Here is an 18,070-nt window from a genome sequence, read left to right on the forward strand (position 1 = left end):
ATTTTTACCGAAGGCTGTCACTGTCAATTTCTTTGCCCTCCAAACTAAGAACTCCTTGATAAACTCAGCTTTCAAAATAATTTTATTCAAGAGGGTACATCTTGAGACTGTTACCAAATCCCAAGCAGCAACAAAACACTACATGTTAAACACACAAGGACAAGCTCCAGACACACACAGAAGAGAACAGAATAGGTCCTTGCTCCTTACCTGGGCGATGGCTGACTCATTGTCGGCCAATCCCAGTAAAAAGATCCTCACTTTGTCGATCTTCACCGGGACCGTTCTGCCTCTCCATTCCACTTCACTCATGGTGGCTGCCTGCTTGGCTCGAGTCTGAGTGATCAAGGCCTGGAAGGTAGTTTTAAAAAGTTAAAGCTTTAACTGTGGATATGAGTGATCAAGGTGAAAATCAGCAGAAACTATCATTTGTCTCTTTCTAAAACTAACATATCACAGTTTATAGAGTATATACAAATTTCTATTTAAATTCCTCCCTGGCATATTTCTTAGCTTACAGAAACTCCAATATTAAAAGGACACGACAGAAGGCCAACGAGCAACACTAAGTTTTGGCAAGAGTGTAAGGAGAAAAGCATCGCAAGCAGAAATGTAAATTAGTAGAAACTTACTAAAAGTATTTGTCAATATGTATCAAAAGCTTCCAAAACATTCAATTCCACTTTTACAAATTTATCCTAAGGAAATAACTAAGAATGTATACAAAAACTGGGGACACAGATATTCATGGTAATACCAGTTACCACTTTTAAACAATCAACAATAATGAGTGGTCAAATAAAACATGTACCACAATGGAATACCATGCGGTCATCAAAAGATGCATGGAAATGTATTTACTGAAGTGGAAAAATGCATGTGACATTAAATTTAAGAAGCACGTTACTAAACAGTGTATACTGAGATTCTATTTTTAAAACATATGCCTTTTTCTCTACATATACAAGTTTGCAGGACTTCCCTGGTGGAGCAGTGGTTAAGAATCTGCCTGCCAATGCAGGGGACATGGGTTCGAGCCCTAGTCCGGGAAGATCCCACATGCTGTGGAGCAACTAAGCCCGTGCCCCACAACTACTGAGCCGGCGCTCTAGAGCCCACGAGCCACAACTACTGAAGGCAGCACGACTAGAGCCCGTGCTCCGCAACCAGAGAAGCCACCGCAGTGAGAAGCCTGCGCACTAGTGAAGAGTAGCCTCTGCTCGCCGCAACTAGAGAAAGCCCGCATGCAGTAGTGAAGACCCAAAGCAGCCATAAATAAATAAATAAATAAAATTTTTAAAAAAGTTTGCAAGATATTCATCATATCATACCACCTCTGGGTGGTAACCCACATGATTCTTTTTTTTTTAATTAATTAATTTTATTTTTTATTTTTGGCTGTGTTGGGTCTTTGTTGCTGTGGTGGTGAGCAGGGGCTACTGTTCATTGTGGTGCACAGGCTTCTCATTGCAATGACTTCTCTTGTTGCGGAGCACGGGCTCTAGGCGTGTGGGCCTCAGCAGCTGCGGCATGCGGGCTCCAGAGCACAGGCTCAGCAGTTATGGCACACAGGCTTAGTTGCTCCGCAGCATGTGGGAGCTTCCCAGACCAGGGCTCGAACCCACGTCCCCTGCACTGGCAGAAGGATTCTCAACCACTGCACCACAAGGGAAGCCCCTAAATGATTCTGTTTTTTCCCCCAATCTTTCCCAGTCTTTTATATTTCCTACTTTTTCTATGAGTACCAAATTAAGAAAGTTGAACACTTTAAAATATTAAGTGAAAATAGTTTTTGCTAAAAATAGATATAAATATGCATATATTGACAGCAATTATCCTCGGATGATGGGATTATGGGTTACTTCTTTTACTGGACTTTTTTCAAACCAAAGACTTTTCACAAAAATGTGCATACTAGATTACCTCCAATTTTTCAGCCAGGAGACCCTCAGTGCCCCCAGACCTCAATCTCATCTGCATGAGCTCATTGATAGCTGACTGGTCCCCTGAGAAAAAGAGAGATATTGAGTGGAAAATCCTCGAGGGAGTTGGGTGTTCCCTCAAGAACCACTAGATTCAACTCCAAGCTCTTCTCCCTCCATAAGCACGTTTCAAGGCCTCCCAAGTCCTTTCACAAAGCTCTTGGTGAGTAAAGAAGATGGCAGGGCCAAAACCGAAGCAATGGAATTCCCTTCCGGATTTCGAGCAGGGCTAACTCCGACAATTCTACTTTTTTCATCAACCAAAACCCACACCAAATATGGAAGCAAGGGAAAGGGAAGAAAGTTAAAGAAATTCTCTAGGCTCTCTGAGATGAACTACCACCAAGCCACCTGTCGATGCCCCATGCAGCCCGCTCACCAATGTTATATGCACAGTAGCGGATGTTGGGCGAGATCTCCTCCACACGCTGGTTGTACAGCACAGCCTGCTCTTCTGTGAAAGCGCTGGCCAGCTTCTCATAGATAGTCCTGCGAGGAAAGAAACATCATGGCTCACAGCAGCCTCACTTTAAGAAAATAAACTCACAAGGAACACAGACCAACTACCAGAACTTGCATGTTCTGAGGCTGAAAGAGAAGAATCAACATTTCTAAAGAGAAGAAAAAAAGAAAGAAATTGTAATAACTTTCACAGAAACAAGCACTAGCTGATCTGCAGCTTGAATGTGACTATCATCAGAACCGGTCGCAGCCTTTGGCCCAGAGGACTCACTTGCATTTGTTAAAAGCCTCGATGGCAGCTTTCCATTCTTGATGTTCAAACCGCAGCATTCCTGAGAGGTAAGCTGTGTAAGCCTGTAAGGTGATGGGAAAGAGAAACTGCGTCAACACCCGACAACCAGACAGCCCAACCGCCTCTACTTGCTTCGAACTTTGATATCAAGAATACAGAGACATTCAGGTTGATTCTAAAAGAAAAAAATTTATTTCACTAATAAAATGTGATACACGGGTAATTTTATGATTCATTTTACTTCCTAGGAAAGAACTTCAAAATAAAGAAAATTTGTTCCCTTCATTTTATTTAACAACCCACTTCTGGGCTATAACATAAGCATTAAAAGTTGAAATATCTTTCATCTCTTTTCAAATATTCATTAAGAAAAAAGTTCTTATTTTGTGAATTTCCCAGATACAAGTTCTCCATGCACGTATCAAAAGAAGCATGGGCTTTCTTAAAAGTCAGAGCTAATTGTTAAAAACCAAGAGCTCAAAAACAAAAGCAAGAGCCAACTTCACCTTTTAAAAGCAAGATTAGGTTTTTTCCTCTCCTGACTACAAACATATAATGTAAGAAACTCTGTTCTGTTTACGTCTCTAAGCTCCACAATAAAGCAAAGCTGATGTTGAGACACTAACCTGAGCCTCCAACTTGGTCTTGGCGTCCACACGATTGCTCTCACACAAGCGTTCCAACTCCTCCGCATGCTTCACAGCTTTGCGTAGGCGAGATAACAAGTGGAACCGTTTTCGGGGTTCAGTGTTGGCTTCCTGTTTGAGCTGCATGGCATAGCTCCAGGCTCTCTCAGCATCCATCAGAACCAGAAGCAAATATCTAAACCAGAGACAGAATGGGCCAACTGAACAGCAAACGCCAGGAGCACCAGACTCAGATATTCTCTGACGTGCAATCTTTGGCCTCTCAACTTTTCCCTATGCTCTGCCTTGCTCTCCTCCTCAGAGCTGCTCTTCAGTATCAACCATGGCTCCCAAATCAGCATCTCTGATAGGTTTCTAACCACCTATCAGACACATCTCATTGAAAAGCCTGCTACTGCCTCAAACTTGGCAAACCCAGACTTACCCCTCCCAAATTTAACAAATAGAGGCAGTCTAGGCACATAATCTGGCCTCATCTTTGAATCATAGCTCCTTCATCCCAACTCAGTTAGAAACCAAGTCCTTGAGAAGCAGTGTATACATACATATATATGCGTGTGTGTGTATTTTTTTAAACTGAAGTATAGCTGACTTAAAATATCGTATTAGTTTCAGGTGTACCACACAGAGATCCGATATTTCTATATATTATGAAATGATCGCCACAGGAAGTCTAGTCACCATCTGTCACCATACAAAGGTATTACTATATTATTGACTATATTCCCTATGTTGTGCATTATATATCCCTGCGACTCTACTGTATAACTGAAAGTTTGTACTTCTTAATCCCCTTCCCCTATTTCACCCACCCCTTCCCACTTCTCTCCCCTCTGGCAGCCACCAGCTTGTTCTCTACAAGTCTTTTTGTTTGTTCATTTGTTTTTTAGATTCCACATATAAGTGAGATCATACAGCATTTGTCTTCCTCTAATTTCACTTAGCATAATACTCCCTACGTCTATCCATGTTGTCGCAAATGGCAAGATTTCATTCTTTTTTATGGCTGAGTCACATATGTGTAACCTGATCTTGCTTTTAAAAGATGAAGTTGGCATCCCTTGTTTTTGTTTCTGAGCTCTGGTTTAAATATACATATAAATATAGATATAGACATAGATTTAGATATAAAACCTTCTTTATCTGTTATCCTTCAGTGGACACTTAGGCTGCTTCCACATCTTAGCTATTGTAAACAATGCTACACAATAAACGCTGGCGTGCATGTATCTTTTTTAATTCGTGTTTTTGGGAGTTTTTTTCAGATAAATACCCAGAAGTGGAATTGCTGAGTCATATAGTTCTATTTTTAATTTTCGGAGGAACCTCTGTACTGTTTTCCATAGTGACCGCACCAATTTACACTCCCACCAACAGTGCACGAGGGCTCCCTTCTCTCCACATCCTCACCAACACTTGTTATTTCTTGTCTTTTTGATAACAGCTATTCCGACAGGTGCGAGGTGATATCTCATCGTGGTTCTGATTTGCACTTCCCTGACAACTAGTGATGTGGAGCATCTTTTCAGGTGCCTGATGGCCATCTATATAACTTCCTTGGAAAAATTTCTATTCAGATCCTCTGCCCATTTTTTAATCAAATTGTTTGTTTTTTTGATATTGAGTTATATGAGTTCTTTATATATTTTGGATATTAACCCCTCATCGGATATGTCATTTGGAAATATCTCCTCCCATTTAATAGGTTGCCTGTTCATTTTGTTGATGGTTTCTTTCGCTGTGCAAAGAGAGGCAGTATACTGAAGTGGTTAAGAGCCTGGATTGGAATCTCAGTGCCACCACTGTATGACTTTGGGCAAAATACTAACCCTTTCTGTGCTTCACTCTCCCATGCAATAATACATATAACACACTTAGACCAGAGCCTGGCACTTACTAATGCTATATAAGTTGGCTACTTCATTGTTATTATGGTGAATCTTTCTTTAAACTACTGCCTTGATTAATCTTCCTTTAACTGTAGCTTAGCCTGGTCTCACTGTTATAACAGACTCTTCCTAACTCGATCTCATTGGATTTAATCAATCCATCCTGCTTCATCCCATCATGCTCTAGTTTTCTGACTGTGTCTCATACACCAAGCTCCGAGCCTCTTTGCTGCCTGAGCAGTAGCTAACAACTGCCCAGAGCATTACAGTTCCTACACTGCATTCAAAGACATCATGGCATGCTGTTTCCCTGAACACAGAATGTCTTTTCCTCTCACAAACCCTTAAAGGTCCAGCCTCCTCCATGCAGGCTTCCTGGCTTCCCCATCAAGAACCCCCAAACTAACTTCTCCCTTCCAAGACTTCAGAATTCTTATGAGTAAATTACACACAATATAGCAGTTTTGCTATCTTGTAGTGTTCCCTGTTCTGTACTCAACCAATATCTCTCAACAATATCAGAGTCAATGAGGTTCAATAACTATGCCTCCCCAACTCTTCTACATCCAATATGGTGTCTAACTCAGTTCTGGCCACGTACCGGACCAGGGGGCAGCAAACTTTTTTCATAAAGGGCCCAACAGTAAGTATTTTAGGCTTTATAGGCCCTATGGTCTCTGTCACAACTACTCTGCTACTGTAGCACAAAAGCAGCTGTAAGCAATATCTAAATAAATGGTGTGGCTGTGTTCCAACTTTACTTACAATAAACAGGTGGCAGGAAGACCATTTTGGCTCACAGGTCAAAGTCTGAGGAACTGACCCATAGACTTTTAATACATATTGCTTTCATAGAGTAATCCTGCCATGTTAAGCATGAATGCATTGAGCACTGAAATACAAAACTCTTCTGTAATAATTTACACATGTCCAGATTTCGCTTAAGACATAATGATTTAAGTAAGTACTCAGACATTGAGATTTGCGTTCTAGAAACCTTACCTAATAACCAGTTAGAGTCTAATCGCTGACTTCAACATCTGCCATTCTACCATAGCTCCTGAACAAGTTAGAGAGTCTCTCTGAGGCTCAGTCTCCTCATTTTATAACACAGGAGTAGTAAAGATGTCTATCCCACAGGATCACGTGAAATAACTAAGAGTCTGACACAACACCTGTCACGCTGTAATTGTTCAATAAATGTATTAGCAAGATGCATTCAGCACTTAGCACTGGGCAGTCAATACCTGTTATCAGTCAGAAGATCTTCAGTTACTTTTTTCCCTGTGAATTTGTGTCTGTTCCCCATCTTGAAGTTGAGTGTTTTCCGAAGACGTCTTTGTCTACGGGAACAGTAGCCTCTGTAGGAAACCACAACCAAAAATCATTCGGCCAAGCTGATAATACTTTCAATAGTAAATTCTACAATAAGGTAAGGTCAAAAGTTCAGGGTATTCTACTATATGGTTGCTATAGTTACCACCATCCTCTTGCAAACATTTATTGAATGGAAAATTGCAAGCAATATGACTGGTATCACAGAAAACATGAAGAGACAAGGACACAGTACCCATTCTCAAAGAACCCATACTCTAGTTGGAGAGAATCATGCAGATAGAATGGCAACCAAAAAAAACAAGGCCAATGTCAAATTGAATGTATAGGACACAAGTAATCATTCTCTTCTTGTTAACCCACTTTGCTGGAGTGGACTTATGGTGGGTTTCGAAAGAATGAGTAGGATTCTGATGGATGTAAAAGGGAAGAAGGGGCATCCTGAGGGAGACTGTGATGACAATGAAGACGTGGAGAAAGAAACTGCAAGCATATTTGAAGAAAAATGAGGAGGTTAATTAGGATATAAATAAGAAAACTATAGACATCACCTCTATGCCAAGCCTCTCTCTTCTGTACTCATGCAACTTTTTATTCTTACTTCTATTACGAGGGCATTATATTATGTTCTTAATATGTCTACCTCACTAACATAAACTCCTTTAGTGCAAAGATGATTTTATTTTCAAGTTTCCCCCAATGTCATAGCACAGTGCCTAACATACAGATGTGCAGTAAATGTATTTTGACTAAATTGTGTAAAAGTACATGTAAAATTTTACCACCCTTAATCAAATAATATAGCACAAAATTTACAATGCAAAATGATATTAAATGGTACTTCAAAATCTCAGTCTTAAAGCTACCAGAGCGGACTTCCCTGGTGGCGCAGAGGTTAAGAATCCGCCTCCCAATTCAGGGCACACGGGTTCGAGCCCTGGTCCGGGAAGATCCCACATGCCGCGGAGCAACAAAGCCCGTGCACCACAACCACTGAGCCTGCACTCTAGAGCCCATGAGCCACAACTACTGAGCCCACATGCTGCAACTACTGAAGCCTGCGTGACTAGAGCCCGTGCTCTGCAACAAGAGAAGCCACCGCAATGAGAAGCCCGCGCACCACAATGCAGAGTAGCCCCCGCTCGCTGCAACCAGAGAAAGCCCGAGTGCAGCAACGAAGACCCAACACAGCCAAAAATAAATAAATAAATTTATTAAAATAAAAAAGCTACCAGAGCACAAGTTATTAAAAAGAAGAAGTAATAGTCTGACCGAATCTATGAACTAGATCTTTTCCCTCGATTCATAATTATGCTTTAATTATCACTTACCCTTTCACATAAAAATCAAATGGGACACTCGCACATTATGAGTAGAAATATAAATCGGTAAAAATTTTCCGGCAATATGGATACATTTATCAAGATCCTTCAAAATGTTCACACTCCCTGAACTGTCTATTTCTATACTACTCTATGCTAAAGAAATGACCAGAAATACAAAGAGGTATGAACAGAGATTCACGGGAACAATATTTTTAAACCTACAAAACTGGCTACGATATAAATAACCAACTTGGGGGAATAGGTAAATAAATTATGGTAGGCCTATATATTGAGTTATAATGCAACTAATAAAAATCACGTGTATGGAACATTTTTATAGGCATGGAGAAATACATACCATATAACGTTAGGCAAAAAAGCGGAATACAAAGTTGTATATACGATATGAGCAAACATGAAAAAAATGCATAGAAAGAGACTAGGAGAACAAAAATACTACTTGGTAGGCACACACATACAAATATATTTATGTACTAAAAACGTACTAAAAGGTACACATCAAAGTCATTTTTATGTTATGAATATTTTACCACCAAAAAATCTAATTAAAAATGTAACACTGAAAACAATTAATAATAACTAGAAAAAACAAAAACAAAAATCGGAGTCAACCACTAGCCATTCAATTGGGGAACAAAAGCAGACTGCGATTCATCCCTGCAATGGAATACTACTGAGCAGTATCTGTTAGGTGAGAGAATCTAGACACAAAAGGCTATGTTCTGAAAAAAGCAAAACTATAACAATGGAAATCAGAACAGTGATTGCCAACAGCTGGAATGTAACCCAGATCCTACAATACGGTTAAGTTTTAAAAAAAAAAGATTACCATAACTACTATTTTCACCAGAAGCCTCCAATGTTATCTGCAATACTGTGAGACAAAATGGATAAAAAGATTGGCTCCTTTTAAATTTGAAAATTAAGTATCTTCTTGAGAACTCAATACAAGTTAAGAACTAGACTTTCTAGGTATACTTTCTGGTACAGCAGAGTAAGTAGGATAGTAAAAAAGCAAACCAAATTTGAAAATTCCACAGAGACTTGTACATATCTTGCGCACGATACTAACCTGTACCTCTGAAAATCTCCATGCCGTAAACCATGCTGCTGCTGGGATTCCTTAATAATCTGAAGAACTAGAGCCAAGATTAAGGAAAAGCTTACAGTGCCAAGAATCCAAATAACTCAAAACATTGATCTATATTAGTACTATTGGTCTACATCTGTATCAAATCACAGCACATTAAACATTTCTGAAATACTGAGTACATTAGTGAAATCTCTGGTAAGCATTTTCAATAGCTCTCTTATCATAGGACAGGACCAGGGCTAAGCATGTAGAAAAGTTGACTGCCTGAACTGTTACTACTTTCAAACTAAAAAAGGAGGGCATCATTAGCCATTGAGGATTAATGAGACCCAACAGCTAAAGCTGCTGGATTCTAAATACTGACTACATCTGGGGTGGTTCCCAGTGATTTACACCTGGACCCAATGTTTTACTCATTTTAGCAGATTCAGGTTATAAATGACGTGTACTACTCCTCTATTTGCATAACCTCCTACATCTGCCAAATCTGACTTTCCTTAACAGCTGTGATGCTGCATGTGCCTATGGTGAGCACATGCCAACCAAACCAGACCACAGTTTGCATTAAAATACTAGTTTTTCTTTTTTTAAAAAAAAAGCCTTGAGCAAACTCTCCTTTTTAAGAACCTTAAAATATTTTAAGATTATGTCCCAAACTTCAGGAAGTCCAACGACCTTTGTCTACAATTTTAGTTTTCTTTTAAAGTTTCCTCAATGCTTCTTTACAGATGTATTTTAAAACACTGAACAATAAAAGGGCTATTTCAATAACTAAAAAGAGACAAACATATATAAGGTGTGCAGTAAAATCAAGGCGTTCTAACATCCATTTGAAAGGATACCGCCCGTTCAAAAAGTAAAACTTCAATCTCCTGAAAACTTCACTATATTAAGATGTCAAGCTAAATGTATTATTTCAGAAATTCACCTACATTTTCTCCACTACTTATTCATTTCAAAAAGCCACAAACTAATGTCATCAACACTCAACTGTGGTACACTCTGATGAAAACTAGAAACCGATTCATCTGAATGACTCTCAACAAGATAAAAGGTCTACAGACCTATTAAGAAAGCTATACAAGTAATGTTAACAACCTACAATGATTTATATTCAAAATGGGCAATAAGCTTTCCCTTACAACACGTAACTTTTGCCTCCATTTCCAAAGCATCAAACTGTAATTTTTATTATGCATTCCCCGACAGCTGTCAGACAGAAGTATTAGGCCAAAAGGTCAAGACTGCAGTTTCCTCTCCCCAGTTCAGTGGCCCCAGTTGCCAAGGCAGTAGTTCATCACAGTGGCCAGTGTCAGCCCCATCACCAGCCCTCCAACTGGGCAACTGCGGGTAAACTGAAGAAAACTGCCCAATATTCCGGTGCCGCTTGAAAGAAGAGGACGTTCCCCAGACTGGAAGACAAAGAAGATGCGAGGAAAGGCCAGTCGAAAACCAGACCCTGAAACTCTGAAGTGCCAAAAAGTAGAAGCGAGAGAAACTGCAACCTTCGGCCTCTCCTGCCCAGGTCGTGCCGCAACCCGCCGCCTCTCCCGCCCCCGGCCCGCCAGATCGACACGTAGTCATTGCGAGTTAGGCCCGATTACTGTAGGATACTCTCCAAACTCAGGCTATCTCCGAATTCTTTGTTTGCCTTCGATCCAGCTGAAGGCCGTTCGTTTTCCTTATTCTCCTCTCCTCCGGCACCGCGTCCACCACCGCTACCGCCGCTGCTGCTACCACCGCCGCCTGCAGGAACCTGTTTCTCAGCAGCCATCTTGCCCCTGCGCCGCAGAGCAGGACGGGATAGAGAAGGCGGGACGACCGGGGAGAGAGAGAGAGAGAGAGCGGAGCCGGCTCGGATGGGCTGACGGGATACCGGCGGATTCCGCCGCCGACGGCCCTGCCCGCAGGCAGCGGCCACTTGTTGGAGTGCGCCTGCGCGTGGACTAGGCTTCCGGGTCTCAAACGGTGGTGGGCTAGGCTGAGGGCCCGGAAGCTCGCGGACGCCGTAACTGCTGAGGTCTCCTGGGGGCAATCCTACTTCGCATCCACCAAGGGTGGAGGATCCGGAGATGTCCCCCTCCCACACCTCCTGCATCCCTGCACAGGGGATCCGGCTCACGTCCCGCGCACAGAGAGCGGGTGCAGTTGGCTAAGACCTTTGGATTTCGGAGTGTCTACCTCCCCGGGGGCTCCGGAGATGGGGTTCCCACCCTACGCAACGAAACACCACGCCTGGGAGGAACCGCCTCTGTCTGCGCTTTCCTTTGGAGCCGACCATAGTGCAGGGACTTTCCCTAATGGATGGGGATCGGTGCCTTTCCCTGGACTTCCGGTCGAGCAGTCCGCGGAGTGAGAAGTGCTGAAGCGAGGGATACCATGAATCTTTCCTCTGCAATATGGCACTGCGAGCTCTGGAGTCTGATCTCTGCAGCTCCAATTCTGCCTCTGCCATTACTGGTTGGGAGATGTTGGGCAAATAATCTCCCTCATAAACCTTTTCCCTCATCTGTAAATGGGGATAACCAATTAGGGTGGTTATGAAGACTAAATTAAATGGTGTATTTTTAAAGTAAGTCTGCACTAATCATTAGGGAAATGCAAATCAAAACCACAATGAGTGATCACCTCACACCCATTAAGGTGGCTACTATTAAAAGGACAATAATAACAGAACATAACATGTATTGGTGGGGATGTGGAGAAGTTGTAACCTTGGTGCACTTTCGGTGCAAATATAAAATGGTACATCCACAGTGGAAGACAAAAGAATTGCCATATGATCCAGCAATTTCACTTCTGGGTATATATCCAAAAGGATTGAAAGCAGGGTCTTGAAGAGTTATTTGTACACCCACGTTTATAGTAGCATTATTCGCAATAGCCAAGAGATGGAAGCAACCCAGCGGCCCTCAGGGATAAGCAAAATATGGTCTGTCCATACAATGGAATATTATTCAGCCTTAAAAGGGAAGGAAATTCTGACACATGCTACAACATGATTGAAGCTTGGAAATATTGTGCTAAGTAAGCCAGTCGTGAAAAGATATGGTATGATTCCACTCATATAAGGTATCTAGTGTAGTCAAATTCATAGAAAGTAGAATGATTGGTTGCTGGGGGCTAAAGGCAGGGGAAATGGAGAGTTATTGTTTAATGGGTATAGACTGTCAGTTTTGCAAGATCAAAAAGTTCTCGAGATTGGTTGCACACCAATGTGAATATACTTAACACTACTGAACTATACACTTAAAATGTTTAAGGTGGCAAACTGTGTTTTGTATATTTTACCAAAAATTAAAAATAATTTTTAAAAAAGTAAGTCTCCCAAATGTCTATCAACAAGTGAATTTGATAAACAAAATGTGATTATCATACAATGGAATATTATTTGGCCATAAAAAGGAATGAAGTACTGATACATGCTACATTGTGGATGAATCTTGAAATCATTAGGCTAAGTGAAAGAAGGTATACACAGAAGGCCACATATTGTATGATTCCATTTATATAAGATGTCCAGAATAGGCAAATCTATAGAGACAAAGAGTGGTTGTGTAGGGCTAGGGGTGGGAGGCAGGAACAAAAACATCCTAAAATTGATTGTGGTGATGGTTGCACAACTCTGTGAATATATTAAGAAACAAATGAACATTTTATATGGGTAAATTGTATGGTATGTGAATTATATTTCAATAAAGCTTTTTTTTAAAAAGTAAGTCAGATGATGTTAGTCCTCTAGTCAAAACTCTGCAATGGCTCCGCTTTTTAGTCAGATTAGAAGACTTCCTTGCAAGGGAAAAAAGTCCTACATGCTATGCCTCTCACCTTCTCTCGTGCCAATCTCCTTCTTGTTCATTCAGCTCAAGCCATACCACGCTCCTTGCTTAGGGACACGGGCACACTCCTGCTTTAGGGCCTTTGCGCTGGCTGTTCTATCTGGAATGCACTTCCCTTGGCTATCTGCTAGGCTAGCTCCTTCAACTCTTTGCTCAAATGTCACCTTCCTAATGAGGTCTGCTTGACCACCCCATTTTAAATTGCACCATCACCACCACTCCAGTACTCCCAATTCCCTCACCGTGATTTACTTTTCCTGCAAGTACTTAACTTGTAATTGATTAATAACTTGAGTTATATTTGTCTCTTCCCTGCCAGAAAGGAAGCTCATGAAGGGCCTTGGTCTTTGTAGAGCTCACTGGTAAATCCCAAGGACCTAGAACAGTGCCTGGAAAGGAGTAGGTGCTGTATAAACGTGTATTCAATAAATGAATGGCAAGCATCTCAGAAACATGAATGGTCATTATCTTCCTATTCAGTGAATAAGCAGGCAGGGCAGAGGTGTGAACGAGGCTTCCTTACCAAGAGGAGCAGGTAGCTGGGCTCCTGAGGCTGAGATCCTGGAGGGGAAAGTGGAAAAAAAATGTTTTTGACTAGGACTCAAGGAACAGGGCAAGGAAAGGGGAAGCAGAGGTCAAGCCACAGGAGGTAGTGATGTTCAAATCCAGTTTTAAAACTATATAGAAACAGTGATGATTCTGGGTCACGGGTGTTTGATGCCTAGTATGTCAAAATCAGAAACAAATATTTAAGTTGTTTTTTGCAACCTAAACACCCTCCTGGCTATCTAGGAAAATGCTCCTGATGCATGGTCCTCTGCTGTTTTGTATTTCCTTTAAGTTTCCCCTTGTTGGATATCTGAATAGGGTAAGGAGAAAAAGAAGAAGAGTTGGATTCATCCAGATTCTACCAACTGGCCTCAGGTCTCTCACACACATGTCATTCCATTCTCACCGGAGCCCTCTGAGAAGGTGTTATTAGCCCATATTGTAATATTGAGGAAACCGAGCCACGGCGCCAGGAACAGAGCCTGACACACAGCAGATGCTCAATAAATTTTTACCGGACTGAATTGGAGGGGGAGACGCTCAGTGAGGGAGAGAAGGGAATGAAATCCTTCCACCATCCCTACCGCTGTTCCTGGGAATTAGAAGTGGGAAGAGGCGTGGGGCACACGGCAGGGCCGTCCCACTCGCCATTTCTGGAAAACGGCAGCACTCTCATCCGCCTCCGCCCTTCATCACTCCCACCCCACGCTTTAGGGGCCACCTGCAACTCTCTCGAGGACGCTCCCCAGCCTGCCCCAGGAGGTCTGGCGCGCCCGCCAGGCTGCAGGGAAGTGCCGAGGCGCACGGGGTAGCGGGCGAGCGCTCCCGGCAGGCGGTCCCTCCACCACTCCGGCGTCTGCCCCGGAGGTCGGTTCGCTGCTCAGCCCGGCACAGCCCGGAGTCGGAGGCTGGAGCGCGCCGACGCCGGAGGGCCGAGGAACAGACACTGGCGCGGCCCTCCGCCCCAAGGGTGGGCAGCCTGTGCCTTGGCCGGGGCGCGCCGAGGCCACTGGACAGTCCTTCCCCCAGCGCGGCCGGCCGCCAGGGGGAACACCCCACCCTTCGGCTGCTCGCTCCTTCCCCTGCCCCCAGCGCACCCGCTTCTCCTGCCCCAGCCTCAGCGAGACTCACTCCGTCCGCAGCTCCACCGAGTCGCTCTGGGCGCTGCAGCGGCTGAAAACCGCCGGAGCTGCGCGCTCGCCAGGACGCAGACGGCTGCAGAAGTCGGGGCAGCCCCGGTGCAGCGGCACTATGAATGGCTCGGGTGGCCTGAACACCGAGGACACGAACGAGGCGGGCGGCCGGGGTAGCTGGCAGCCTCATCGTTCCCATGCTATTTGCGCTCATCTTCCTCGTGGGCACCATAGGCAACTCACTGGTGCTGGCCGTGCTGCTTCGTGGTGGCCAGGCGGTCAACACCACCAACCTGTTCATCCTCAACCTGGGCGTGGCCGACTTGTGTTTCATCGTGTGCTGCGTGCCCTTCCAGGCCACCATCTACACCCTGGACGACTGGGTGTTCGGCTCGCTGCTCTGCAAGGCGGTGCACTTCCTCATCTTCCTCACCATGCATGCCAGCAGCTTCACACTGGCTGCCGTCTCCCTGGACAGGTGAGCTGGCAGGCAGGCTGTGGCTGGAGAAGGGGGCTGGACTTGAGGGTCAAGGAGGGATGTGTGGAAAGTAGAAAAGAACACTAAGAAGGCAAGGGAAGCAGGAAGGAGTGAAAGACAAGCAGGCGTGTAAGAGGAAAAAGAAGAATAAGAATGGGGGACCTCCGTGTCTCTCTGTTCGGTACATCCTCAGGAGCTTCAGGCTGGAGACCTCAGCTCTCCAGCGCCGCTGACATCTGACAAAGCACAACGTTTCTGGGTGCAAAGGGTTTTCCCCCCGTGCTGGGTCTCCTTTGAAGCTCGATGCCCCTGGGAGGCTGGGATGGGAGGGATTACTGTGCCCAATTTACAGACCAAACCGAGTTTGTAAGTGATTTGCTCAGAGTTGCCCATCCAGTAATCCTGTGCGTGAAGCCACTGGCCTGTCTCCTGGCGTCAAACTCGGGCGCCTCCACCTCACTGGCCTCCAAGCCACAGTTTGCTCCGCACAGCCGACTCTGGTGCGGACTGCAGAATTTGGGTCCTTCGTGAGGGCCCATGCCAAACTCCGAGCAAGCATGGCCGAGGCTCCCTAGCTCGGTCCCACAACCTGACCAACAGGCCCGGGGGCAAGGGCAGGAGAGGAGCGGGCCCAAGGGTCCCCCTGGAAGCTGAAGCTTGAAAGGACACCTGGGGGATTCCTAGGGAGGGAATCCTGGTATCTCCGCAGCCCCCTCCGTCTCCACGTCCTCCCAACCTTCCCTGGACAGGCAGCGAGGTGAGGCCACATTCCCCATATACCTCCCAGGTCCACTGAATGCCAAGTGTGTTGGTTCCAAGAAGAGAGCACTGATGGGACCCATAGAACGTCGCCTTCTCTAAAGAATTCCCTCGCGGTACCTTGCCTGACAGTGTCTCCAGGCTGTCTCCTAGGGCCTCAAGGCGCCTGGGTCCTACCTCTCCAGGCACCGTCACTGGTGGGTAATCACAGCCTGCCGGAGCCCCAAAGTCGGTTTACTCTTCGGGGTGCCCTCCCGGGTGGAATCCGATTGTGGTCGTAGTCTCAGGAAGAGCAGATGAGTGGCCTTTCCTGCTGCCGGGTCCCGCCCCACGTGTAGGCGCGGCTGAGGGTGTCCGGGATGCTCTGTGTCGCCCTCCGGGCTTGTGCGGTATTACCGTGCGCTAGAGACATTCCTCGACAGTGAGCGTGGGGCTCGAGGTGGAGGGGTCCGGCCCTGCCTCCGCGAATCCGCCGGCACACCAGACGTCTCCCTTTCTGGCCCGACCCGCAGGTATCTGGCCATCCGCTACCCGCTGCACTCCCGCGAGCTGCGCACGCTTCGCAACGCCTTGGCGGTCATCGGGCTCATCTGGGGGCTGTCGCTGCTCTTTTCCGGGCCGTACCTGAGTTACTACCGCCAGTCACGGTTAGCCAACCTGACCGTGTGCCGCCCGGCGTGGAGCGCGCCTCGCCGCCGCGCCATGGACCTCTGCACCTTTGTCTTCAGCTACCTGCTGCCCGTGCTGGTGCTCGGCCTGACCTACGCGCGCACCCTGCGCTACCTCTGGCGAGCCGTCGACCCGGTGGCCGCCGGCTCGGGCGCCCGGCGCGCCAAACGCAAGTTGACACGTATGATGGTCATCGTGGCCGCGCTCTTCTGCCTCTGTTGGATGCCTCACCACGCGCTTAACCTCTGCGTGTGGTTCGGCCGCTTCCCCCTTACGCGCGCTACCTACGCGCTGCGTATCCTCTCGCACCTCGTCTCCTACTCCAACTCCTGCGTCAATCCTATCGTTTACGCTCTCGTCTCCAAGCACTTCCGCAAGATCTGCGCGGGCCTGTTGCGCCGCGCCCCGCGCAGAGCCTCCGGCCGCGTGTGCGTCGCGGCCCAGGGCACCCACAGCGGCAGCGTGCTGGAGCGCGAGTCCACCGACGTAACGCACGTGAGCGAGGCAGCCGGGCCCTCTGCTCCTGCGCCGGCGCCTCTTAGCTGCCAGTCCTCGAGCTCGGTTCCCAGCCTGTCCTGGCGGGACCAAAAGGCTCCCAAAGCCACCTTGACAGTTAATGTGACCCGAAGGCACTTAGGGAGTACACTTGGGTGTTGAAAGATTGGAGTCAGAGGTCGGGGGATCGTGGAGGGAGTTTCATCTGTTAATAAAACACGCAATCCATTCCGCGGGCATTGGCGCGCCGTGTCTCCGCATATCTCGCGAGGCTCTACAACTTCACAGGGGCGCTCCGGATAAATGAGGGCAGGGTGCCCTGCTCAGTTACAAGGAAAGAGGGCGGCCCGCACTGAAGGCGGCAGAGTTAAAGTCCGCGTAGAAATCCCTAACTGAGGCTGGGGAGCGCGGGACGACCGAAGGCTCTTTGCACGTGGCCATGCGGAAGCGCCAGGTGTATATAGATCGGGGAGCCAGCAGCCGCCGGTGAGCGCGACAAAGGCGGGCTGAGTTTTTAAGCGTGCTCGATAAACCGGTCGATGACAGACTTGGACACTATGTGTGTTCCTAGTAGCGTTCGTGCGCCTGCGGGTGGCGAGTCCTTGCCTGTTCCCGGCTCCCTGGGGTCCCTTGGAGCCATGCCAGCCAGAGCAGTGCCTACCCACCTTCAGCCTTTGGGCTTCCTTCCTTCACTGCAGCTATCTGGGATCTGGTCTCCAAGGGCTTGGTTTATCCTCAGGCCAGGAAAGTCACCCGCACACCCGTCAGTCCTGCTCTGGGGCGCACAGCAGCGGTTCTAAGGCACTGCTGGACCGGGGCAGGCTGAGAATCCCGCCCCGAGCTTTGGTCAGGAGCCAGCCTCTACCTGTCCCCAGGTTTGCCCCACTCCCGGAGTTCTTGAGCCAAGCTTTTTACATGAAATTAGTTCAGTGTTTGAGAAGAGGCAGGATAACCCAAGGGTGTGCCCACTTCAGGTCTTTGAGCACAGAGCACTTTGGTAAGGGTCTGGGTATTTAGCCAGGCGGTGCCTGCTGTGGAAACAGAGGCTGCACCTGGCCAGATTGGAAGGACAGTGTCAGAGAAAAGTGTGTGCGTGTTTGAG

At 46.3% G+C, this 18,070-nt stretch overlaps 2 protein-coding genes across 3 annotated transcripts in view; one reads left to right on the forward strand and one right to left on the reverse strand.

Moving 5' to 3' along the window:
- The window catches only part of SRP68 (signal recognition particle 68), a 30,017-nt gene extending 19,165 nt beyond the window's left edge, over positions 1-10,852 (reverse strand). The window contains exons 1-8 of one of the 2 annotated variants that reach the window (XM_070044568.1): positions 10,661-10,852; positions 9,026-9,092; positions 6,520-6,633; positions 3,363-3,558; positions 2,716-2,798; positions 2,362-2,471; positions 1,924-2,006; positions 211-351 (exon numbers count right to left, since the gene is read on the reverse strand). In XM_070044568.1, coding sequence (XP_069900669.1) covers positions 211-351; positions 1,924-2,006; positions 2,362-2,471; positions 2,716-2,798; positions 3,363-3,558; positions 6,520-6,633; positions 9,026-9,092; positions 10,661-10,820 — 954 coding nt within the window. In that variant the 5' untranslated portion in view covers positions 10,821-10,852. Of the gene's footprint in view, positions 1-210; positions 352-1,923; positions 2,007-2,361; positions 2,472-2,715; positions 2,799-3,362; positions 3,559-6,519; positions 6,634-9,025; positions 9,093-10,660 lie in introns of those variants that run through there. The other variant, XM_030837739.3, reaches the window with a different exon arrangement.
- A 3,833-nt stretch (positions 10,853-14,685) lies between these two features.
- Positions 14,686-17,130, forward strand: GALR2 (galanin receptor 2). The gene is given in 3 exon segments (XM_030837748.2): positions 14,686-14,753; positions 14,755-15,045; positions 16,317-17,130. Coding segments are annotated over 3 exon segments (1,173 nt in total).
- Positions 17,131-18,070: the final 940 nt, after the last annotated feature.

The sequence above is a fragment of the Globicephala melas genome, chromosome 20, assembly GCF_963455315.2.
Source record: "Globicephala melas chromosome 20, mGloMel1.2, whole genome shotgun sequence".
Lineage (NCBI taxonomy): Eukaryota > Metazoa > Chordata > Mammalia > Artiodactyla > Delphinidae > Globicephala > Globicephala melas.